The sequence below is a fragment of the Bombina bombina genome, chromosome 7, assembly GCF_027579735.1.
Source record: "Bombina bombina isolate aBomBom1 chromosome 7, aBomBom1.pri, whole genome shotgun sequence".
NCBI lineage: Eukaryota > Metazoa > Chordata > Amphibia > Anura > Bombinatoridae > Bombina > Bombina bombina.
This window is the reverse complement of record NC_069505.1, coordinates 134,594,721-134,619,356: the sequence shown is the minus strand read 5'-3', so window position 1 is coordinate 134,619,356 and position 24,636 is coordinate 134,594,721. Positions and strand designations below refer to the sequence as shown.

Sequence of the window (24,636 nt, the reverse complement as noted above, 5' to 3'; positions counted from 1 at the left end):
TGGGAAAGGGACCACACGGGGAACTGTCCGAAATGCTCTAAAGCACAAGCAACCTTGCTGCACATGATATGGGAATGCCCCAAATTGACCAAGTTTTGGGGGATGATTTGTTTTTGGCTACGCTCCCTAAACATACAAGTGACTACGCTTACCCCACAAATGGTAGTATTCCTTGACACGCCAGGGCTGCCCAGAAGTCAGACAACCTTTATACATAATGTCATTCTCCAAGCGAGAAAAATAATCTTGAAATATTGGATAGATAGACGTGCCCCTACCCTGTTGCAGTTAAAAACTGAGATACATTCACAGCTGATACACGAACAGGTAGACACTATGGGAGATGTGGCTAATCGTACGGCACGTTTCATGAGAAAATGGGACATTTATCTACACTCACTGCATGCCTCGCAATTGGCGAGAATTCTGTACCCCATACGCAACTCTGAATATCTCTTGGAAGCTCAGTTGCGAGGAGAATGGAAGATAGACTTAGATGAACAGTAAATAGAGAGGTATTTCCTCTTTAGCGGAGGGTAAGATGCGGATCAGGCAGGGGGGACTGACACCCTGGGGGAGTGGTGATAGCCGACTGGCTGAGAAATGGAGGAGGGGGGAAAAAGGGGGGGGGGGGGGGAATTGATCGGTTAAAAAAAAAACTGTGAGAGGCATGTCATGTTGATGTAAAACTAATTGTTTACACAGTACCAGTTTGATATTCTGTAACCATGTTTGATGCTATGTTATTCCTGATGATATTTGACCCCCGGAACTCGGGGACTGTTCTCTTTTTCTCTTGCTTTGATTTATGTTATGTCTCTTCGCGGAATAAATAAAGGATTTAAAAAAAAAAAAAACACACTACAGGTAGCATACCTAGCACATGCATAAAGTTCTTACAGCAAACCAGTTCCTTCCCAAGTTGAGTAGCAGCAGATAACAAAAAGTGAATTTTCCCTTGATGCAATGCGCACACTACAGATCATTCAAGTTTTCCAATGCCCTCAAGTTAAAAGTATGTAATTGGGGACATCAAACAATCGAACTATTGCTGTCACTGAGATGGTTTGCACAGGAAAGAGAGAGCTCAGGCCCTGGGGGGATTCAGACGTTGGGTTTTACATGAACTGTTGAGTGAAAGATCATGCATAGTGCAAAAACAAGTTCATAGCTCAGGTGAATCTAAAAGTATGGCCAACAAACAGGAGATGGAAAGGAAGCGAGAAGGGAGAGTTGGACATGATGACAGCAATGTAAACCACTAAGCTATCCAAAAAAATATTTTGAAAATGAGAAACCAATACTTACTACTCAGAGAAAAACCTAGCAGAGCTGCACGGTTCCACCTCTTCCCTGTTCTCTAGAAGCTGACTTAGTGCATCCTCTAAGTACGTCAAAACATGTCTCTGCGCTGCAGATGAGGAAAAAAAACATTATTTTTAGTATTTGTGAATAATATTCCACAGCACTGAAAACATGATCTTTAGAGTACAATACAATACAATTAGACTTGACAAACTTGAAAAGGTGGAGAAGGGGCCTACTTTGAAAAGCTTACAATATAGAATTGACAGGATCTGGCCAATAACGAGCAACAAATACAATAGGAAAATATTCATTCAGAAACAAAAAGGAGGTTAACTTTTATTTTTTGTGATAAAGATATTGCCATACTTAGCATTCCTATTAATTGAAACCTTTAATAAAGGGACTTGAACAATAAGGAAATGGATTTGAGCAGGGGTATCCAGCACTAGACCTTAAAATCAGCAACCATGCTGGACTCCAGGTGGTACAGTCAATATGATTGTTACATAAGTCAAAGATCTATAAATGGTGCCCCGCTTGAAGTCCTAGCTGGATTCTTCTGGCCTAGAGAAAATGATAAAACCTTTTGTCTGTCACAGGAGCGCAATTTCCTGACAGCTAAATCTTCACCCCATGAGTCTTTTAGTTTTTCACTGGCCTATGCTTATTTTATTGTGCTGACCTTCATAGTTACTTCCTAACCCTATTATACTTTTTTCAATTTTTTTAATTTATTGTGATCAATGCAGAAAATAAATACACCCGACTGCCCTAGGTAATTGCCTTACTTGCATTACAGACAAATAACATTCAGTATTACTAGGTAGGTCTATGAGTAAGGTTATTGCGGACCAGCATGTGTATTTAATCTAATTTTTACATTTTTATGTCTGATTTAAGAATGTTTTCATAAGATATTCACATCCTATCACCAACTGATAACTAAACATCTAAGAAACAACAAAACCGAAAAGCCCAATTTTACTTAAGAGTTTAATTATTATATTTAGATCCCAAATGCGCAAAAAGACTGGCACATGCATCAAATATTAAAAGTTAAAGATATCACCACGTGTGAGTCTACAATGGTGCATGACAGTCTGCAACTCCCTCTTCCATTTGTAATCCAGACTAAGGAAAATTTTCTTTCTTTTTTTTTTTTTTAATTTAGGTTTAAATTGAACAGCAAAACAGCAATGCAATCAATATAAAACATGGGTGGACATTTGCATATCAAACTCATCCACAATAACAAGAAGTATTATGGGATAAACTTCTATTTAATTATAGTAATGTAAACCGACAACTTAACATACCATAACATACCATAACAATAAAAGCAGCAAAATATTAATATCATTCACTCCCAGAAGCAAAAAGGTATACAGGGAGTGCAGAATTATTAGGCAAATGAGTATTTTGACCACATCATCCTCTTTATGCATGTTGTCTTACTCCAAGCTGTATAGGCTCGAAAGCCTACTACCAATTAAGCATATTAGGTGATGTGCATCTCTGTAATGAGAAGGGGTGTGGTCTAATGACATCAACACCCTATATCAGGTGTGCATAATTATTAGGCAACTTCCTTTCCTTTGGCAAAACGGGTCAAAAGAAGGACCATATTTCAGAGCTGCAACATCACTGGAGTGCCCAAAAGCACAAGGTGTGCAATACTCAGAGACATGGCCAAGGTAAGAAAGGCTGAAAGACGACCACCACTGAACAAGACAGCACAAGCTGAAACGTCAAGACTGGGCCAAGAAATATCTCAAGACTGATTTTTCTAAGGTTTTATGGACTGATGAAATGAGAGTGAGTCTTGATGGGCCAGATGGATGGGCCCGTGGCTGGATTGGTAAAGGGCAGAGAGCTCCAGTCCGACTCAGACGCCAGCAAGGTGGAGGTGGAGTACTGGTTTGGGCTGGTATCATCAAAGATGAGCTTGTGGGGCCTTTTCGGGTTGAGGATGGAGTCAAGCTCAACTCCCAGTCCTACTGCCAGTTTCTGGAAGACACCTTCTTCAAGCAGTGGTACAGGAAGAAGTCTGCATCCTTCAAGAAAAACATGATTTTCATGCAGGACAATGCTCCATCACACACGTCCAAGTACTCCACAGCGTGGCTGGCATGAAAGGGTATAAAAGAAGAAAATCTAATGACATGGCCTCCTTGTTCACCTGATCTGAACCCCATTGAGAACCTGTGGTCCATCATCAAATGTGAGATTTACAAGGAGGGAAAACAGTACACCTCTCTGTACAGTGTCTGGGAGGCTGTGGTTGCTGCTGCACGCAATGTTGATGGTGAACAGATCAAAACACTGACAGAATCCATGGATGGCAGGCTTTTGAGTGTCCTTGCAAAGAAAGGTGGCTATATTGGTCACTGATTTGTTTTTGTTTTGTTTTTGAATGTCAGAAATGTATATTTGTGAATGTTGAGATGTTATATTGGTTTCACTGGTAAAAATAAATAATTGAAATGGGTATATATTTGTTTTTTGTTAAGTTGCCTAATAATTATGCACAGTAATAGTCACCTGCACACACAGATATCCCCCTAAAATAGCTATAACTAAAAACAAACTAAAAACTACTTCCAAAACTATTCAGCTTTGATATTAATGAGTTTTTTGGGTTCATTGAGAACATGGTTGTTGTTCAATAATAAAATTAATCCTCAAAAATACAACTTGCCTAATAATTCTGCACTCCCTGTATGTTGGACTTCCAAAAATATGTATGACAGTTGGAAGGATAAGGGAGCTTGAAAATAAAGTACTATAGGTCTCTGTGATTACACCCTGGAATTATCAGCGCACACTATTAAAAAATCCCCAAGTGATATAAGGAAAATATAAAATTATATATATATATATATATATACTCATGTTTATTTATTTTGTTTGTATTGGTAGGACACACAAAAAAGTGGAGAAAAAAAAAGCCAAATCTGACACATTCCACGCAAAACTCCGAAAATAGAGAAAATAGTAGTTATTGGCACCTTCAATTTAATATTTGGTAGCACACCCCTTGGAAAAAATAACTGAAATCAATCGCTTGCTGTAACCATCAATGAGTTTCTTACACCTCTCTACTGGAATTTTGGACCACTCTTCTTTCGCCAAACGGCTTCAGGTCTCTCAGATTGGAAGGGTTCCTATTCCCAACTGCTGTTTTGAGATCTCTCCACAGGTGCTCTATGGGATTGAGATCTGGACTCATTGCTGGCCAGTTCAGTACTCTTCAGCGTTTTGTCTTAAACCATTTCTGGGTGCTTTTTGACATGTGCTTTGGGTCCTTGTCCTGCTGTAAGACCCATGACCTCTGACGGAGACCCAACTTTCTGACACTGGGCCCTACATTGCACCACATAATGAAATGGTAATCTTCATATTTCATAATGCCATGCACATAGTCAAGATATCAAAGCAACCCCAAATCATTAGTGAACCTCCACCATGTTTGACTGCAGGGACTGTATTCTTTTCTTTAAAAGCCTCATTTCTTTTTCTTAAAACAGTAGAATGGTGGGCTTTACTAAAAAGCTGTAATTTTGTTTTGTCTGTCCACAGCACATTCTCGCAAACAAATTTTAGCTTCCTCAGGTAAGTTTTGGCAAACTCCAGTTTGGCTTTTTTATGTTTCTGTGTCAGCAGGGGGATCCTCCTGGGTCTCCTACCATAGCATCAGTTTTTAATTAAGATAGCGATATAGTGCGAGCTGACACATTTGTATCCTGTGCCTGAAGGTCACCTTGAATTTGTCTGGAAGTTTATTGAGGTTCTTTATCCACCATTCAAACAATCCTAGTTGCAATCTTTTATCAATTTTTCTCTTTCGTCCACGTAGAGGGAGATTAGCTACAGTACCATGGGCTGTAAACTTCTTGAAAATGTTGCACACAGTGGACACAGGAACATTAAGATCTCTGGAGATGTACTTGTAACCTTGAGATTGTCCATGCTTTTCCACAATTTTTGTTCTCAAACCCACAGACAATTCTTTGCTGCTCTTACTCTTCATGCTCAGTGAGACACACAACAGAAAGGTTGAGTCAATTTTTCACCATTTTAACTGGTTGCCGGTGAGATTAATTACAAATTACAGAAGCATCACAAACTTGGAATGCAATTATTTCTTCCAATTTTGAGAAGGTGCCAATAATTTTGTCCAGTCCATTTATCTGACAGAAATGACATTTTTGGCCATGACTGTGTGTGTGTATAGTGTGTAAATATATATATATATATATATATATACACATATACATACATACACACAGTATATATATATATATATATATATATATATATATATATAGTAACTGACAAGCCCACTATAATTGGTGCATGTACCCTACTGCCCACTGATTTGTTTTACCTCCCTGTTTTAAGAGATCTCAACAGAATCTATTGGGGGGAAAAAACCACATCAAAATATATTATTTGTGTACACATATACACATTAAATTTAAAGACTTTGGGGCCTATTTATCATTGCTTAAATCTCGACGCATTCGCTGGAGTCAATACGCTCGCCAGACATCGCTGCTGCGAATCTACATATGACAGCCTTATTTATTTAAATAAATATTCTGTTTTTTCCAACTTTTTACCATTTCATTACTGTCCATGAACAAGCAAATTTCTCTAAACCTAATTTTTTATTTTTCATCCGTTAATGTCCAAGAAATAGCTAGATTTATACCTGAACAAACAATAATATCTCTTAGAAAGTATTTTTCTATGCATTTGCTATACAAAAAACTGATATATGATATTTCCACATACATTAATGTGTATTTGTATTTCTAGAAATCATGATATGCCTATCTCAGGTTTTTTTGTTTTTTAAAATGATTATTAATGCTAGAATTTGTACATATATCTTTGCACATACTTGTGTATATATGTATGTATATATATATATATATATATATATATATATATATATATATATGTGTGTGTGTGTGTGTGTGTGTGCGTGTTATGCCATAAATCTTTTGCAAATATATTTACATGTCCCTAAATTCCTTTTTATGTTCTAAACAATGTTGTATTTCATATCTCTGTGTTTATTTATACCACTATATGTATATAGTGTAAATTTATTATTATTCTGAGCAGGAATAATTGCGAATATAACAAGTAATTAGGGTATTATTTGTATTTATTTGCAATCAATGAATATTTTCAGTGCTGGGCTAGTTTTCTTTTTGCACCTGTGTAACCCTTCCTGATTGCAGTCTAGTTTTAAACATCACCCCTACACAGGTGTTATAAAATAGCTTGGCATATAAGATGACATTTCTTCATGAAAATGAAACTCAAGAGAAGGAAGAAAAACACTGAAAATAGCATGAAAGTAAAGAGGTGATTTTAATTTCTGTTGTATTTGAATCATGACAATTTAATGTTAGGTAAACTATTCCTTTGAGCTATCATCTTAAGATTATATTGAATCAAACATCATTCGAATTTTAAAATCATTGCCTAAAATATTACACTGTGTGTCCTAATGTCATCATCAATGTTTAACTTTAATACTAATTTCACATATACATACTTTCAAAGTATAATACACAATGTAACAAATGGCACTTACAAGTTCTGATGAGTGATCAATGACAGTATTGAGCAATTTGATTCATTAGTGATAGTAGAAAATGTATATTTAAATCAGATTGGCTGCTGTCATAAATCATATGATTATGCATTTCCCAATCAAAAGTGGTGGAAAATTTCACTAGTTTGTGGGTTGTTTAGGAGTATTGCGTCAAATTTGGTGCAAAAGTGTTGCGTCAAATTTGGTGTGAAAAGTTTTGCATCAAATTTGGTGCGAAGTGGAGAGTGGGACTTGTATTACATGCCTTAAATGTGGTGCAAATAGATTTGTAAAAAAAAAAAGGAAATTAGCTATATTATGTTATGTATTTATTTAATTTTTATCTCTATGTGACGGATACCCCGGCCACCCCGACTGGGTAGCTCCACCAAAGGGGTCCTGCTTCCTCCCTGACGACTGCAGCTATGTAGCTGGCAAGTGACTACAGCCTTTAGCCACTCCTGATGCCCGACAGCACCAGTACTCAGGGTCCCACCCTGTGGCAGACTCCAGCTACCCAGACTAGGTAGCTCTGCCAGAGTGTCCTTCCATTGCCTGGAACAGGCTGCTAGGTAGCCCAGGAAAGTGATTTTAGCTGGAGCCCACCCAAATAACTAGACAGACTAGCCTTCAGGTGAAACAAGAACTGATTTTATTGAAAACACACACTCCTTTTATACAGACAGCTCATCTTGATAAGAACAGAAGACAATGCCACAGTTTTCCCGCCATTCCCGGCCCTCCAGACTGACCGGCGCCTCCATAGAAACCATGGTCCCACAGAATCCCAGGACACAGTGGTGATGGGTTTGGGGTGATCCCGGGGGAGCGGCGGCACTTTCAGGGTGTCATTTGAAAGCTCTCGGTCCCCAGATGCCACAGTCCAAAAGTCAGCATGATTCATTTCTGGGGACCAGAGTTACAGTCCGTTGAAGTTATGGGGTTAGGGGTGTCCAAAACCCCCGGTTCTCAAAGGAGCTCCCCTCCGGTAATTCCCCCACCTCTTGTCCTCCCCAAAAGAGCGGAGCTCTGGGGCACATGGTTGCTGGAGGGACCAGGGGTAAAGTTAGCGGGTGTCCTGCTGTCTTGTGGCCAACCGGGAGTTCCAGGAGCCTGGGCAGCCTGAGAGGGGTTAGGCGGGTGTCCGTTGTGAGGTGGCCGACCGGGAGTTCCAGGAGCCCAGCCAACCTTGGAGGGTTTTCCTGGTCATATACCAGTTCTTCACAAGACAAGCAAACAAAAGCTTCCAGAGATTGTGGTTGCTCTGAGGAGCCCGAAACCACTGAGAAACAAGAGGGGTGAGGTTGTAGGGGGGTGGGGGTAGCCTTAGCTGTCTGGTATCCGTGAAATCTCTCCCCCTCCAGTTCGGCAGACCCGGCTAGACCTTAACGGGTCGGACTGGGGCTGTCCGATGGTGGCCCTCCACTTCTCGGTTGCTGGGAGAGGTGATCCCCTCTCTTCAGAGCTTGGGGCATCCTGGGGGGTTCCGGCTGGCGTTTATACCCTGCGCCCTGGGCACAGGGATAGACACATAAGGCAACGTCCCAAACAAGTATGCAAGGCCGGCTCACAAACAATTGCTGTCCCACATGTTCCAGGGTCCTCAAGTTCCAGGGCCACACTGCCTCTCTCCGTGATACTCAGTTTAGTACTGGCGGACCCACCCCAGATCAGAGGGGGCGGTTGCTCCTTGGTGGGGCAGGCAAAGCTCGGGTGCCCAAACATGTGGCACCAACTGTATAAGCTTTTCTCCTCCTTGACTAATGCAACACCTGCCCTTGGTGAGAAATACTCCGGGACAAGAAAAGGGTAGAGACCCTGCCAAGTTACTGAGGGGAGAGTCCGTCTGTCTCTTCTCCCAAGAAGGAGATCTACCGCTGGGGAGGGATGTCTGCTACCTCCTCTCCATGGGAAACTGTGCTGCTGCTGGGGAGGAAGACCGGCTGTCTCTGCTCCCTGTACGGGGTTCTGCTGCTATGGAGAGAGACCAACTGTCTCCTCTCCCAGATAGGGATGCAGCCGCTGTGGAGAGATATCGATATCCGTCTCTCCCTGCAAGGGCTTCTCTGCAAGGGGAGGGAGGACGACTACCTCCGCTCCTGAAGGATGGATCTGCCACTGGGGATAAAGACCGACTGTCTCCTCTCCCAGGAAGGGGTTCTGTGTAAGTGGAGGGAGGACGACTACTTCCGCTCCCAGGGGATGGCTCTGCAGCTGGGGAGAGAGACCAACTGTCTCCTCTCCCAGGAAGGGGGTCTGCTTACGGGGAGGGAGGATTACTACTTCCGCTCCCAGGGGATGGCTCTGCAGCTGGGGAGAAAGACCAACTGTCTCCTCTCCCAGGAAGGGGTTCTGTTTACGGGGAGGGAGGATGACTACTTCCGCTCCCAGGGGATGGCTCTGCCGCTGTGGAGAGAGATCGACTGTCTCCTCTCCCTGTACCTGGTTCTGCCGCTGCGGAGAGAGACCGACTGTCTCCTCTCCTGGGAAGGGGTTCTGCTGCTGGGGAGAGTTATTGACATCCATCTCTCCCTGCAAGGGGTTCTCTATAAGGGGAGGGAGGACGACTACCTCCACTCCCAGGGGATGGTTCTGCCGCTGGGGAGAGAGACCGACTGTCTCCTCTCCCGGGAAGGGGTTCTGTTTACGGGGAGGGAGGACGACTACCTCCTCTCCCAGGGGATGGCTCTGCCGCTGGGGATAGAGACCGACTGTCTCCTCTCCCGGCTCCTGGCTCTGCTGCTGGGGAGAGAGACCGACTGTCTCCTCTCCCGGGAAGGGGTTCTGCTGCTGGGGAGATTTATTGACATCCATCTCTACCTGCAAGGGGTTCTCTGTAAGGGGAGGGAGGACAACTACCTCCGCTCCTAGGTTTCCTGGAGCTGTTACAGGTGCTGGGCTCTCTGCCCTGTTTTCAGCACTTCTGCTGGGGTGGCTCCCTTGTCCAAGTCTATAAGCTCAGAGCCAGACTGCTGATCAGGACCCAGCAGCCCTGGTTCCCTTTTTCTTTGCTGCCAGAGCTCCATGAATCCCAGAGGGCTGCACCCCAGATCTGTATGCCCCTGGCACGCTGCTTAGCGAGATCCAGCAGCCTCTTGTATTCCTTGATCAGTTCCTCTTCCTGGTCAATTATAAAATCCAGATTGTCCAGCAGCCAGGTCTCCTCCAAGAGATCCAGCAGTTCCTCTTGGTGCCCAGAGATATCCTCCAGACCCTGGTCTGTCACGCTCCCAAACTGTGGGTCCTCTGTTGATTGGAGGGCCCGATAGCCGTCCTCCACCCACATCTCTTGCTGGATCAGTCTATGTAGAACAGCAAGCCATTCCTTCTTTGGCTGTTCTCCCAGGAAAGGCAGTCTCACGGTCCACCGAACCAGGAATCTCATGTCATTCGTGGGGAGGACCTTTCCATTTTCCTGCTCCTGTTGAAGAGCCTCCCACCAGAGGTCTCGGAAGGCAAGGTTCCTCCATGCCAAAACATCCTGTTCCGAACAAGGATAATTTGTTCCAGTCAGCATCTTTTGTACTCTCCTAAGGAACTCTGCCTCCATATTTACCGACTACTGTGGTACGTCTCCTCTGTCAGCAGAAACTGCGTGAAAGAAGCAGATCCCACCGCTGCCAGCCAATGTGACTGATACCCCGGCTACCTCGACTGGGTAGCTCCACCAAAGGGGTCCTGCTTCCTCCCTGCCGACTGCAGCTATGTAGCTGGCAAGTGACTACAGCCTGTAGCCACCCCTGATGCCCGACAGCACCAGTACTCAGGGTCCCACCCTGTGGCAGACTCCAGCTACCCAGACTAGGTAGCTCTGCCAGAGTGTCCTTCCTCTGCCTGGAACAGGCTGCTAGGTAGCCCAGGAAAGTGATTTTAGCTGGAGCCCACCCAAATAACTAGACAGACTAGCCTTCAGATGAAACAAGAACTGATTTTATTGAAAACACACGCTCCTTTTATACAGACAGCTCATCTTGATAAGAACAGAAGACAATGCCACAGTTTTCCCGCCATTCCCGGCCCTCCAGACTGACCGGCGTCTCCATAGAAACCATAGTCCCACAGAATCCCAGGACACAGTGGTGACAGTTTTGGGGTGATCCCGGCACTTCCAGTGTGTCATTTGAAAGCTCCGTTGAAGTTATGGGGTTAGGGGTGTCCAAAAACCCCGGTTCCCAAAGGAGCTCCCCTCCGGTAATTCCCACACCTTTTGTCCTCCCTAGGGGCTACTAATCCCCAAAAGAGCAGAGCTCTGGGGCACATGGTTGCTGGAGCGACCAGGGATAAAGTTAGCGGGTGTCCTGCTGTCCTGTAGCCAACCGGGAGTTCCAGGAGCCTGTGCAGCCTGAGAGGGGTTAGGCAGGTGTCCATTGTGAGGCGGCCGACCGGGAGTTCCAGGAGCCCAGCCAGCCTAGGAGGGTTTTCCTGGTCATACACCAGTTCTTCACAAGACAAGCAAACAAAAGCTTCCAGAGATTGTGGTTGCTCTGAGGAGCCCAAAACCACTGAGAAACAACAGGGGTGAGGTTGTAAAGGGGTGGGGGTAGCCTTAGCTGTCTGGTATCTGTGACACTCTATATCTACTAGTGAACTAAGTTTGGAGCAATACTTTATACCAAATTTGGAGCAATACTTTGCACCAAATTTGAAGCAATACTTTGCACCAAATTTGGAGCAATAATATTGTCCCCTTGCTTTGTAATGAGAGACAAAGATGTAACATAATCAATAAGTAGTAATGTATTTATTTCATTTTTATCCCTATATCTACTAGTGCACCAAATTTGGAGCAATACTTTGCACCAAATTTGGAGCAATAATATAGTTTGATTTAGAAAGAGTATACAATTTTGAAAAAGTTTTGAATTTACTTTTATTATCTAATATGCTTCATTGTCTTGCATCATCGAACATAACCTTTCTGTGTTTTCAGACTCCCATTGATTTCTATGACATTTGCGGCCTGGAATCCTGTGTCAAATTCGACGCAACAGTAGAGTCACTATTGTCCACTGCAGTATTTTGAAAAATTATGTAAATAAAAATCTCTGTCAGAGTCGAAACCCAGAGAAAAGTGCTATATAAGTTGTTATTATTATCTTGCAGAAATAATTTAAACAGTAAATTGTTGAGTTGTAGGAAAGGTAGGTACTACTAGCTAACCCAACTGGGTTCAATGAGACCCTTAGCCAGTGCCTTTTGTTCCATTGTCATATCCCCAGAGTAGATAGACATGCTGCTCAGTTGGGGAATCATTCAATATAATAGCAACTTGAATTCTCACAAGCCTCCCCATGTAGGCAGCTAGCTCAAAGAATTAAGTGGGCTCAAAAAAGTAGCAAGGGTATATTCCCCATGACTGCCAGACAGATTGCCCTTTCTCAGTCCCAAGAACTGGAGGACATGGCTTCCTCATCTCCCCACAGGGAAGGCTGAATTAAACTCACGGTTATGCCTTGTGCACAAACTTTGTGCAAGGGCTCCCACAGTACAGTTTATGTGTTGTGGTCCAGATTATTTGCTGGATCCATGCTGGAGTCCTGCACAACACTGCACTAGGTACCACAATTTCCCCCTTAGAAACTGCAGCAAGGCAATTTTGCAAATCAGCTGTGTTCAATAATTATTATCAGTTATTTGTAGAGCGCCAACAGATTCCGCAGCGCTAATGCTAAATGTTCTGGCAGAACATTTATAGGACAATATCAGCATCATTCTGTCCATTGGCGTGCATGTAGAAGAAATATGTAAAATCTGAAGATTGTTGCAGTAGATATTCAAAGATATCCTAACATGGCCGCTGATATTGGTTCGCTTATTTATGTAACCTTTGGTTATGTATTTATTGTATACCAACTGACCCCTTTCACTTGCACTGTTCACATTTTTATTTTTTTGATACGTTCAAATGTTTGTATTACTGACAATCTTGCTTTCTTTTTTTTTTAAAGGTACAAAAGTGTTACTATGGAAAGTTTAATTCTATTATAATGTATCTAAATAAAGTATACAAGTCCCAGTTACAAAAGGAGCAACGCAGGAAGCTCTCTTTAATAAGTTTTGCAACAGATGAAGAGCTGCCTCTATAAATAATGATTATATACACCTGGGCAAATAAAACATAAGGAAATGCTTCAGTTGAGCAGGATTTTTATTTTTTTTTGCAAAATAAACACATTTCTGTTTTACTTTCATTCTCTTTTCTTCATATCAAGTTTGATTTGTTTGTGTGGGCCCAGTTATTCTGCCCCCCCTAACTTTTACATATTCCTCCTGCCTTATGAACAAATAAATCTGCCCTACTGTGCCTCCCCACCTGTGCATAGAGAAAAGCAGAGGCTTTCAAACACCGGGTTAGATTTTCTGCACGTGTTGACGACTTCCAAGATCTCTACTTATCCTTTTGATTATGAAATTCCACTAAAATAGCAAATATATGAAAAAATTTGCCTACTATATTAGAAAAAAAAAAAAAAGACTTCTGTCCCTTTATTTTGTACCAGTGTGGTGAATAGTATGGATCACATGAGAGTAATTTCTCCACAGAAAATTGTGCCAACCGGGTGGTATAAAGTAGCTGGGTGAGGGCAGTGTAATAGTTTCTAATACTATAATGTTTTCTGCTATCCGAAAGAAAAATAAAATTGCCTTATTTAACAAAAATTGATGTAACCCCTTAACGCCCTTAGGACGTTCTTTAGTACAGCCAAAAGGCTAGGACGTTCTATGCCGTCCTAAGGGCGTTAAAGCCCAGTGTGGCAAAGACGGCATAGAACGTCCTAGCCTTTTGGCTGTACTACAACCGAAGGCGCTTCCCGAATGGGATTGACACAATCCCATCATTGAAATCACGCAATCGCATGAACGATAGTGTGATTTAAATTTTTTACTTATTTGTTTAAGTCCATTCGTTTAGGGGTTAATTATAATTTGTGTAATAAAACACTGAAAATTTTAATATCCATTAATTTTAGCTTAATAATATTGGCTAAAATGTTAGCCAGGTGTTCAGTAAAATCAGCAGGGTAGAGCAACAATTAAAAAGGTACTAGGGGAGAACTCTTGATTTTTATAAAGAGTTATGGAAAGCAATTATTTGAATCAATCCACATCTGTTCATTTATTTTAATTTTACAAGAATAGATTACTAACTTGAGTAAAGAAAACTTGGTTGTGAATAGTTATGCGGCTATATTCAACTAATCAGAAAAGGAGAAGAAGTGATTATCTTATAAGGCCTCCCCTTCAAATTAATTAATTAATTAAACCTAATGGTGTATTAGGGTTGTGTTAATTTACTATTCAGGGGCCAGGCCCAATAGCCCATTATAAATAAAATGCCAAAAATTGAGGGCAGCAGGCATAATTAGGATTCAATAGTTCTTTCTGAAGGGATCATGGTAACCAAGGAACGTCAAGAACAAAAAGAGTCAACAATGCTGATTTTCGGGAGGGGAAACTATAATACAAATATCATGACTGGTTGGGCTGCTGCGGTAGATGAGGAGTCTCTTAGTAATAATGATGTTTGCATGTAATTAAAGGGACAGGAAATCCCACTATTTTCTTTCATGGTTTGGATAGAACATACAATTTTAAACTTTCCAATTTACTTCTATTATCAAAGTTACTTAAATCTCTTGTTATCCTTTGCTGTATGAACAGCATTGCACTACTGGAAGCTAGCTGAACACATCTAGTTAGCCAATCACAAGAGACAAATGTGTGCAGGGACTAATCAGCAGCTAGTTACCACTAGTGTAGGATATGTGGGTATTCTTTTTCAACAAGGGATACCAAGAGAACAAAAGCACATTTGAAAATAGAAGTGAATTTAAGTGTCTTTAACATGACATAATGTATCTGAATCCTGCAAATTTAATTTTGACTTTCCTATCCCTTTAAGTGAGGAGGAATTATTAGGTGTTAAATGATAAGAAACCCTATAAACTAGCAAAGAAGTTGTATAAATCTAATTTATTGCAGAATATTCTGTTTTGGTTTTGGCTTTAACCGTATTAATATGCGTGTTTTAGAAATGATCTATATGTATACAGGTACCCCCTACAGTAAGCCCTCTCTTTACGTTTGTTAGTTTTTTAGGGTTTTTATTTTTTTGTGTGACACATTGACATCTTTGTGAAGTTACAGTGATTTGTCGTTGACACACAATGGTGGCCAAACAAATGCTTAACATTGTAATCTCTTCTATCCACTAAGGGAGCCCGCATATTGAATGTCACTAGGCTGGAGAAAATGACAAAACAAAACAATTTCTCATATAAATAAAAAGGTAACACTTTTAAATGGCATATTTATTTTGTAAATTGCTTTTTCACTGATCCATACAGTTGATTCATAGTAGTGGCAAGATCTGAATCGTCAAACCTCGTTGTGACAATATTAATCTCTGAGCAGCAACGTGACCCATACAAAGGGAATACAGTGCTCTGTTTACTTAATATGTTGTTGTGTTCTTAATATCCTGGTATTAATGTTATACAGGATGACCAAGAAATGTTTATCACTAAAGCTACATATACAGTATCAGGAGATAATTACAATTTAAAAGGGAATTTAAAGCCAATGTTGATATGCTTAGCATAGATCAAAGATTAAGCACTGAGTTGCAAAATGACTGAACACAAAATAAAATGTTTTAAAAGCGTTTAAAACTCCAAAAACTCTACAGATAGACAATCCATAATAAATCACCTAAAAACCACTGTAGTAAAAAAATATTAATGGTTTACTTTAGGTCCTAAAATGCGCTAAATTTTACAGCTGCATTTTTTCCCCTAAAGGAACAGTAAACGTATTTTTTTTTTAATCATAAGTGTGCAGTCACCTTTTGTAAATCTCTTCTTCACTACATTTTGTACCCTCAAAGCAGTATCCCGTTCCTTCTTCTTAGACCTACCGTCTGCTGCTACAGATTTTTCTAAACAGCGTCACAGGGTGGTTGGCAAATCGCAGCCCTCTCAAGTACGCTGTTCACTTTACTGTAGCATGGTCCCACATTAGATAAAGCTGCTGGAGGGTATTGTTTTGGGGTACAGAATGAAGATGGACATTAGAAATAGTGAGTAGCCCCTCACTTATTGTGTACATACTTCACATTAATGATAAAAAAATAAAAAATATCACATTTACTGTCCCTTTAACTCACAACTTGTAATAGGACTCCCTACACTATTTATTATAGAGCGACGCGTGCCATCCACTTTTGTGTTATTCTTTGAGTAAGGCTGCACAAAAGATAACGCAGCCTGCACTATTTATTACGTTGCCCTTGTATTCTAGCCAATAGTAAGCTAGGGTCAGTAACATGCTTTAAATGACTCTTTACCAAACTTAGTTTTACCATTTGAAGTTTTGGGAGGCATGTATTATTCATGCCAACTGCTTTATCTGATAATTTTATAGTATTAGGGAGATTGTCTCTCGGAATACAACATTAAAGGACCAGTAAATACAGTAGATTTGCATAATCAACAAATGCACGATAAAAAGACAATGCAATAGCACTTAGTCTGAACTTCAAATGAGTAGTAGATTGTTTTTCTAAAAAAATTCAAAGTTATGTCTATTTGCACTCCTCCTGTATCATGTGACAGCCGTCAGCCAATCACAAATGCATGTAAGTATATTCTGTGAATTCGAAACGGTAATCTATGCAAACAAATCTGATATGCCGCAGCTTGAAGCAGTGCTCCAAGACCAGTTCACAGAGGTAGAAAAGTGGATCTCAAAAAAACAGAATTTATGTTTACCTGATAAATTACTTTCTCCAACGGTGTGTCCGGTCCACGGCGTCATCCTTACTTGTGGGATATTCTCTTCCCCAACAGGAAATGGCAAAGAGCCCAGCAAAGCTGGTCACATGATCCCTCCTAGGCTCCGCCTACCCCAGTCATTCGACCGACGTTAAGGAGGAATATTTGCATAGGAGAAACCATATGATACCGTGGTGACTGTAGTTAAAGAAAATAAATTATCAGACCTGATTAAAAAACCAGGGCGGGCCGTGGACCGGACACACCGTTGGAGAAAGTAATTTATCAGGTAAACATAAATTCTGTTTTCTCCAACATAGGTGTGTCCGGTCCACGGCGTCATCCTTACTTGTGGGAACCAATACCAAAGCTTTAGGACACGGATGAAGGGAGGGAGCAAATCAGGTCACCTAAATGGAAGGCACCACGGCTTGCAAAACCTTTCTCCCAAAAAATAGCCTCAGAAGAAGCAAAAGTATGAAACTTGTAAAATTTGGTAAAAGAGTGCAGTGAAGACCAAGTCGCTGCCCTACATATCTGATCAACAGAAGCCTCGTTCTTGAAGGCCCATGTGGAAGCCACAGCCCTAGTGGAATGAGCTGTGATTCTTTCAGGAGGCTGCCGTCCGGCAGTCTCGTAAGCCAATCTGATGATGCTTTTAATCCAAAAAGAGAGAGAGGTAGAAGTTGCTTTTTGACCTCTCCTGTTACCAGAATAAACAACAAACAAGGAAGATGTTTGTCTAAAATCCTTTGTAGCATCTAAATAGAATTTTAGAGCGCGAACAACATCCAAATTGTGCAACAAACGTTCCTTCTTCGAAACTGGATTCGGACACAAAGAAGGCACGACTATCTCCTGGTTAATGTTTTTGTTAGAAACAACTTTTGGAAGAAAACCAGGTTTAGTACGTAAAACCACCTTATCTGCATGGAACACCAGATAAGGAGGAGAACACTGCAGAGCAGATAATTCTGAAACTCTTCTAGCGGAAGAAATTGCAGCCAAAAACAAAACTTTCCAAGATAAAAACTTAATATCAACGGAATGTAAGGGTTCAAACGGAACCCCCTGAAGAACTGAAAGAACTAAGTTGAGACTCCAAGGAGGAGTCAAAGGTTTGTAAACAGGCTTGATTCTAACCAGAGCCTGAACAAAGGCTTGAACATCTGGCACAGCTGCCAGCTCTTTGTGAAGTAACACAGACAAGGCAGAAATCTGTCCCTTCAAGGAACTTGCAGATAATCCTTTCTCCAATCCTTCTTGAAGAAAGGATAGAATCCTAGGAATCTTTACCTTGTCCCAAGGGAATCCTTTAGATTCACACCAACAGATATATTTTTTCCATATTTTGTGGTAAATTTTTCTAGGTACAGGCTTTCTGGCCTGAACAAGAGTATCAATCTGAGAACCCTCGCTTTGATAAGATCAAGCGTTCAATCTCCAAGCAGTCAGCTGGAGTAGGACCAGATTCGGATGTTCGAACGGACCTTGAACAAGAAGGTCTCGTCTCAAAGGTAGCTTCCATGGTGGAGCCGATGACATATTCACCAGATCTGCATACCAAGTCCTGCGTGGCCACGCAGGAGCTATCAAGATCACCGACGCCCTCTCCTGATTGATCCTGGCTACCAGCCTGGGGATGAGAGGAAACGGCGGGAATACATAAGCTAGTTTGAAGGTCCAAGGTGCTACTAGTGCATCTACTAGAGTCGCCTTGGGATCCCTGGATCTGGACCCGTAGCAAGGAACCTTGAAGTTCTGACGAGAGGCCATCAGATCCATGTCTGGAATGCCCCACAGTTGAGTGATTTGGGCAAAGATTTCCGGATGGAGTTCCCACTCCCCCGGATGCAATGTCTGACGACTCAGAAAATCCGCTTCCCAATTTTCCACTCCTGGGATGTGGATTGCAGACAGGTGGTAGGAGCGAGTCTCCGCCCATTGAATGATTTTGGTCACTTCTTCCATCGCCAGGGAACTCCTTGTTCCCCCCTGATGGTTGATGTACGCAACAGTCGTCATGTTGTCTGATTGAAAACGTATGAACTTGGCCCTCGCTAGCTGAGGCCAAGCCTTGAGAGCATTGAATATCGCTCTCAGTTCCAGAATATTTATCGGTAGAAGAGATTCTTCCCGAGACCAAAGACCCTGAGCTTTCAGGGATCCCCAGACCGCGCCCCAGCCCATCAGACTGGCGTCGGTCGTGACAATGACCCACTCTGGTCTGCGGGAGGTCACCCCTTGTGACAGGTTGTCCAGGGACAGCCACCAACGGAGTGAGTCTCTGGTCCTCTGATTTACTTGTATCTTCGGAGACAAGTCTGTATAGTCCCCATCCCACTGACTGAGCATACACAGTTGTAATGGTCTTAGATGAATGCGCGCAAAAGGAACTATGTCCATTGCCGCTACCATCAAACCTATCACTTCCATGCACTGCGCTATGGAAGGAAGAGGAACGGAATGAAGTATCCGACAAGAGTTTAGAAGTTTTGTTTTTCTGGACTCTGTCAGAAAAATCCTCATTTCTAAGGAGTCTATTATTGTTCCCAAGAAGGGAACTCTTGTCGACGGAGATAGAGAACTCTTTTCCACGTTCACTTTCCATCCGTGAGATCTGAGAAAGGCCAGGACTATGTCCGTGTGAGCCTTTGCTTGAGGAAGGGACTACGCTTGAATCAGAATGTCGTCCAAGTAAGGTACTACAGCAATGCCCCTTGGTCTTAGCACCGCCAGAAGGGACCCTAGTACCTTTGTGAAAATCCTTGGAGCAGTGGCTTATCCGAAAGGAAGCGCCACAAACTGGTAATGCTTGTCCAGGAATGCGAACCTTAGGAACCGATGATGTTCCTTGTGGACAGGAATATGTAGATACGCATCCTTTAAATCCACCGTGGTCAAGAATTGACCTTCCTGGATGGAAGGATAGTTCGAATGGTTTCCATTTTGGACGATGGAACCTTGAGAAACTTGTTTAGGATCTTGAGATCTAAGATTGGTCTGAACGTTCCCTCTTTTTTGGGAACTACGAACAGATTGGAGTAGAACCCCATCCCTCGTTCTTTTAATGGAACAGGATGAATCACTTCCAGAAGATAACCTTGGGAGACTATTTCTAGCGCCCAAGGATCCAGAACATCTCTTGCCCAAGCCTGAGTGAAGAGAGAGAGTCTGCCCCCCACCAAATCCGGTCCCGGATCGGGGGCCCGCATCTCATGCTGTCTTGGGAGCAGTGGCAGGTTTCTTGGCCTGCTTTCCTTTGTTCCAGCCTTGCATTGGTCTCCAGGCTGGATTGGCTTGAGAAGTATTACCCTCCTGCTTAGAGGACGTAGCACTTGGGGCTGGTCCGTTTCTGCGAAAGGGACGAAAATTAGGTTTATTTTTGGCCTTGAAAGACCTATTCTGAGGAAGGGCGTGGCCCTTGCCCCCAGTGATATCAGAGATAATCTCTTTCAAGTCAGGGCCAAACAGTGTTTTCCCCTTGAAAGGAATGTCAAACAATTTGTTCTTGGATTTTAACCAAAGCGCTCTGCGCGCCACAATAGCAAACCCAGAATTTTTCGCCGCTAACCTAGCCAATTGCAAGGTGGCGTCTAGGGTGAAAGAATTAGCCAATTTAAGAGCACGAATTCTGTCCATAATCTCCTCATAAGAAGAAGAATTACTAATAATCGCCTTTTCTAGCTCATCGAACCAGAAACACGCGGCTGTAGTGACAGGGACAATGCATGCAATTGGTTGTAGAAGGTAACCTTGCTGAACAAACATCTTTTTTAGCAAACCTTCTAATTTTTTATCCATAGGATCTTGGAAAGCACAACTATCTTCTATGGGTATAGTGGAGCGCTTGTTTAGAGTAGAAACCGCCCCCTCGACCTTGGGGACTGTCTGCCATAAGTCCTTTCTAGGGTCGACTATAGGAAACAATTTTTTAAATATGGGGGGAGGTACGAAAGGTACACCGGGCCTGTCCCATTCTTTATTAACAATGTACGCCACCCGCTTGAGTATAGGAAAAGCTTCAGGGGGCCCCGGGGCCTCTAGGAACTTGTCCATTTTACATAGTGTTTCTGGAATGACCAGATAATCACAATCATCCAAATTGGATAACACCTCCTTAAGCAGAGCGCGGAGATGTTCCAACTTAAATTTAAAAGTAATCACATCAGGTTCAGCTTGTTGAGAAATGTTTCCTGAATCTGAAATTTCTCCCTCAGACAAAACCTCCCTGGCCCCCTCAGACTGGTGTAGGGGCCCTTCAGAAACAATATCATCAGCGGCCTCATGCTCTTCAGTATTTTCTAAAACAGAGCAGTCGCGCTTTCGCTGATAAGTGGGCATATTGGCTAAAATGTTCTTGATAGAATTATCCATTACAGCCGTTAATTGTTGCATAGTAAGGAGTATTGGCGCGCTAGATGTACTAGGGGCCTCCTGTATGGGCAAAACTGGTGTAGACGAAGGAGGGGATGATGCAGTACCATGCTTACTCCCCTCACTTGAGGAATCATCTTGGGCATCATTTTTACTAAATTTATTATGACATAAATCACATCTATTTAAATGAAAAGGAACCTTGGCTTCCCCACAGTCAGAACACAATCTATCTGGTAGTTCAGACATGTTAAACAGGCATAAACTTGATAACAAAGCACAAAAAACGTTTTAAAATAAAACCGTTACTGTCACTTTAAATTTTAAACTGAACACACTTTATTACTGCAATTGCGAAAAAGTATGAAGGAATTGTTCAAAATTCACCAAAATTTCACCACAGTGTCTTAAAGCCTTAAAAGTATTGCACACCAAATTTGGAAGCTTTAACCCTTAAAATAACGGAACCGGAGCCGTTTTTATATTTAACCCCTTTACAGTCCCTGGAATCTGCTTTGCTGAGACCCAACCAAGCCCAAAGGGGAATACGATACCAAATAATGCCTTCAAAAAGACTTTTCTATGTATCAGAGCTCCACACACATGCAGCTGCATGTCATGCTGTTCTCAAAAACAAGTGCGCCATACAGGCGCGAAAATGAGGCTCTGACTATGATTAGGGAAAGCCTCAATAGAATAAAGTGTCTAAAACAGTGCCTGCCGATATTATTTTACAAAAAATACCCAGATTAAATGATTCCTCAAGGCTAAATATGTGTAAATATGATCGATTTAGCCCAGAAAATGTCTACAGTCTTAATAAGCCCTTGTGAAGCCCTTATTTACTGTGTGAATAAAAATGGCTTACCGGATCCCATAGGGAAAATGACAGCTTCCAGCATTACATCGTCTTGTTAGAATGTGTCATACCTCAAGCAGCAAAAGACTGCTCACTGTTCCCCCAACTGAAGTTAATTCCTCTCAACAGTCCTGTGTGGAACAGCCATGGATTTTAGTAACGGTTGCTAAAATCATTTTCCTCATACAAACAGAAATCTTCATCTCTTTTCTGTTTCAGAGTAAATAGTACATACCAGCACTATTTTAAAATAACAAACTCTTGATTGAATAATAAAAACTACAGTTAAACACTAAAAAACTCTAAGCCATCTCCGTGGAGATGTTGCCTGTACAACGGCAAAGAGAATGACTGGGGTAGGCGGAGCCTAGGAGGGATCATGTGACCAGCTTTGCTGGGCTCTTTGCCATTTCCTGTTGGGGAAGAGAATATCCCACAAGTAAGGATGACGCCGTGGACCGGACACACCTATGTTGGAGAAACAAACTCTTCCTAAACACTGACAAAACTGTCACAATGATCTTTGGAACTGGCGCTAAATTACACAAATTACAAAATTCCCATCTACACATCAAAACAAAATCCAATTGCACGCTTACCGCAGTCCACTCTTTCAAACACTTGGGTATGTTCTTAGACCCTAATCTATCTTTTGGCATCCACATAGAAAAACTTGCATCTAAACTTTATCCAAAATTAGGTGCCCTGTACAGAAACAAATCCTGCCTAAGCCCTACAGTAAAGGAAAAGATTGTACAGCAAATGCTGATGCCTATCATGGATTATGGGGACGTAGTATACACACCGGCACCGCAAACTTACCTTAATAAACTTAATACACTGTATAACTCGTTCAGCCGCTTGTGCTACAATGTAACTACAGGACCCACCATTGTGACATGCTAAAAGAACTAAACTGTCTGACGCTGGAATCCAGACGCACCCTCCATCTTTCCTGCCTTGTGTTTAAGTGCCTTTCTGGAAAGCTCCCACCCTACCTGAGCAGAATGCTCTCCCCGGCTATTCCCAACTCCTATAACGTCCGATCCAGTACCAGCACATTATTTAGTTTGCCTCAATACAAAAAGAAAGCAGCTCGATCCTCCTTTTCCTACCGAGCGCCACAGTTATGGAATGACCTCCCGCACACTTTCAAACCTTCCCCAAGCCTAATATCCTTTAAGAGATCCCTCTCTACATATCTCAAAACAGAATGCACCTGTCATGGTTGATTATATATTTCTTACCTGTGCTATGTAAAATGTTTGCATCTATTGTGTATTATTATTTTTTTGAATTTTATTGTACCCTATTGTATCAATGCAATGTTTTGTGGACCCAGGACATACTTGAAAACGAGAGAAATCTCAATGTATCCTTCCTGGTAAAATATTTTATAAATAAATAAATAAATTCTTGCACATGCTCAGTACGAGCTGGTGACTCAAAAACTGGAAATATAAAAAGACTGTGCACATTTTGTTAATGGAAGAAAATTGGAAAATTGTTTAAAATTGCCTGTTCTATCTGAAACATTAAAGTTTCATTTTGACTTGAGTGTCCCTTTAAGAATGTGAAACGTGAGGAAGCTGCGGTTTGAGTTCACAGAGTGTGCCAAGTGCCCAGTGAGGATGCAGATTTGCCATTCTTACAGAATACCTCCCTTGGCATATCGTATTGTATCTGTTTCCAAAGAATTAGGTTGGCAGACACAGGTGTCACTGTAGCCGCCAGAGCTGCTTTGCAACCCGTGAAATAGGGAGAAATTTAAGTCATTGCCTGGGCTCCATGTGGGCAATGTGGTCAGGCAGTTTTGAGTGTGTCTGAGCTGGTTATTTTTTTGTTTCTGATCATGTTTGTATGTTAGTAAATATTTCATGTACACAGTGACATAAAACACTGACAGCGAACAAACAAGAATCCGTGAGAGATTAAGCAGTGAACACTGCAGTGAATGCCTGAAGCTCTAGCTAAAATGAGCACAGAGATTTTTATCGCTGGCCTAGCAAGACAAGCTCCTTCAGCTGTGACCTTTCTGTGAAACACAATCCTCTGCTGTGCACATAGCTCCCAACTCTTGCAGCTGGGCAGGGGAAGCTATGACTTAGAGCACTGATTCTCAGTCATCTCATTTCCCCTTCAATCAACCTCTTTATGTTCTCTTTTTAGTCTTTCTTTAGATAGGATTCCTACAGCCTGGCAGCCAAGTACCTAAGTATTATTTTAGGCATAGAACAGCAGGAGACATAGCCTGCACATTAACCTTTTCATTTTCAGAGAAGCTGCAGAAACACAGTAGCAGCGTAGATAACAGGATACACAAGTCCATACTTTACTTAGAGACATTAATCAGTGTGAGAATGTTTCATTATGTGTAGTGAAAACATCTTTGCAATACACTTTAATTATTTTATCCTCCTTTCCTGAAATTTAATTTTGACATTATACTGAGTTTCTATAAAAGTAACGGGTGCTACCGTGTTGAAACCTAGGTTTTCCCTTTATCTATCTACTCTGCTAAATGCAGATATAAAATAGCCAGTAAAAGAGAGTGTGCAGACGTTAATAACGTATCACGTCAGCCGCACATCGATAAATGGCGACAGCATACGCTGTCGGCATTTATCATTGCACAAGCATTTCTAGTGAAATGCTTGTGCAATACCGCCCCCTGCACATTCCCGGCCAATCCGCCGCTAGAAGGGGGT

The 24,636-nt window shown here is 42.0% G+C and overlaps 1 protein-coding gene across 1 annotated transcript in view; it reads right to left on the bottom strand.

Moving 5' to 3' along the window:
• The window catches only part of CSTPP1 (centriolar satellite-associated tubulin polyglutamylase complex regulator 1), a 322,173-nt gene that overhangs the window by 196,326 nt on the left and 101,211 nt on the right, over positions 1 to 24,636 (bottom strand). The window contains exon 2 of the mRNA XM_053720316.1: positions 1,309 to 1,411. Within this exon, the coding sequence (XP_053576291.1) occupies positions 1,309 to 1,411 (103 nt within the window). The remainder of the gene's footprint in view (positions 1 to 1,308; positions 1,412 to 24,636) is intronic.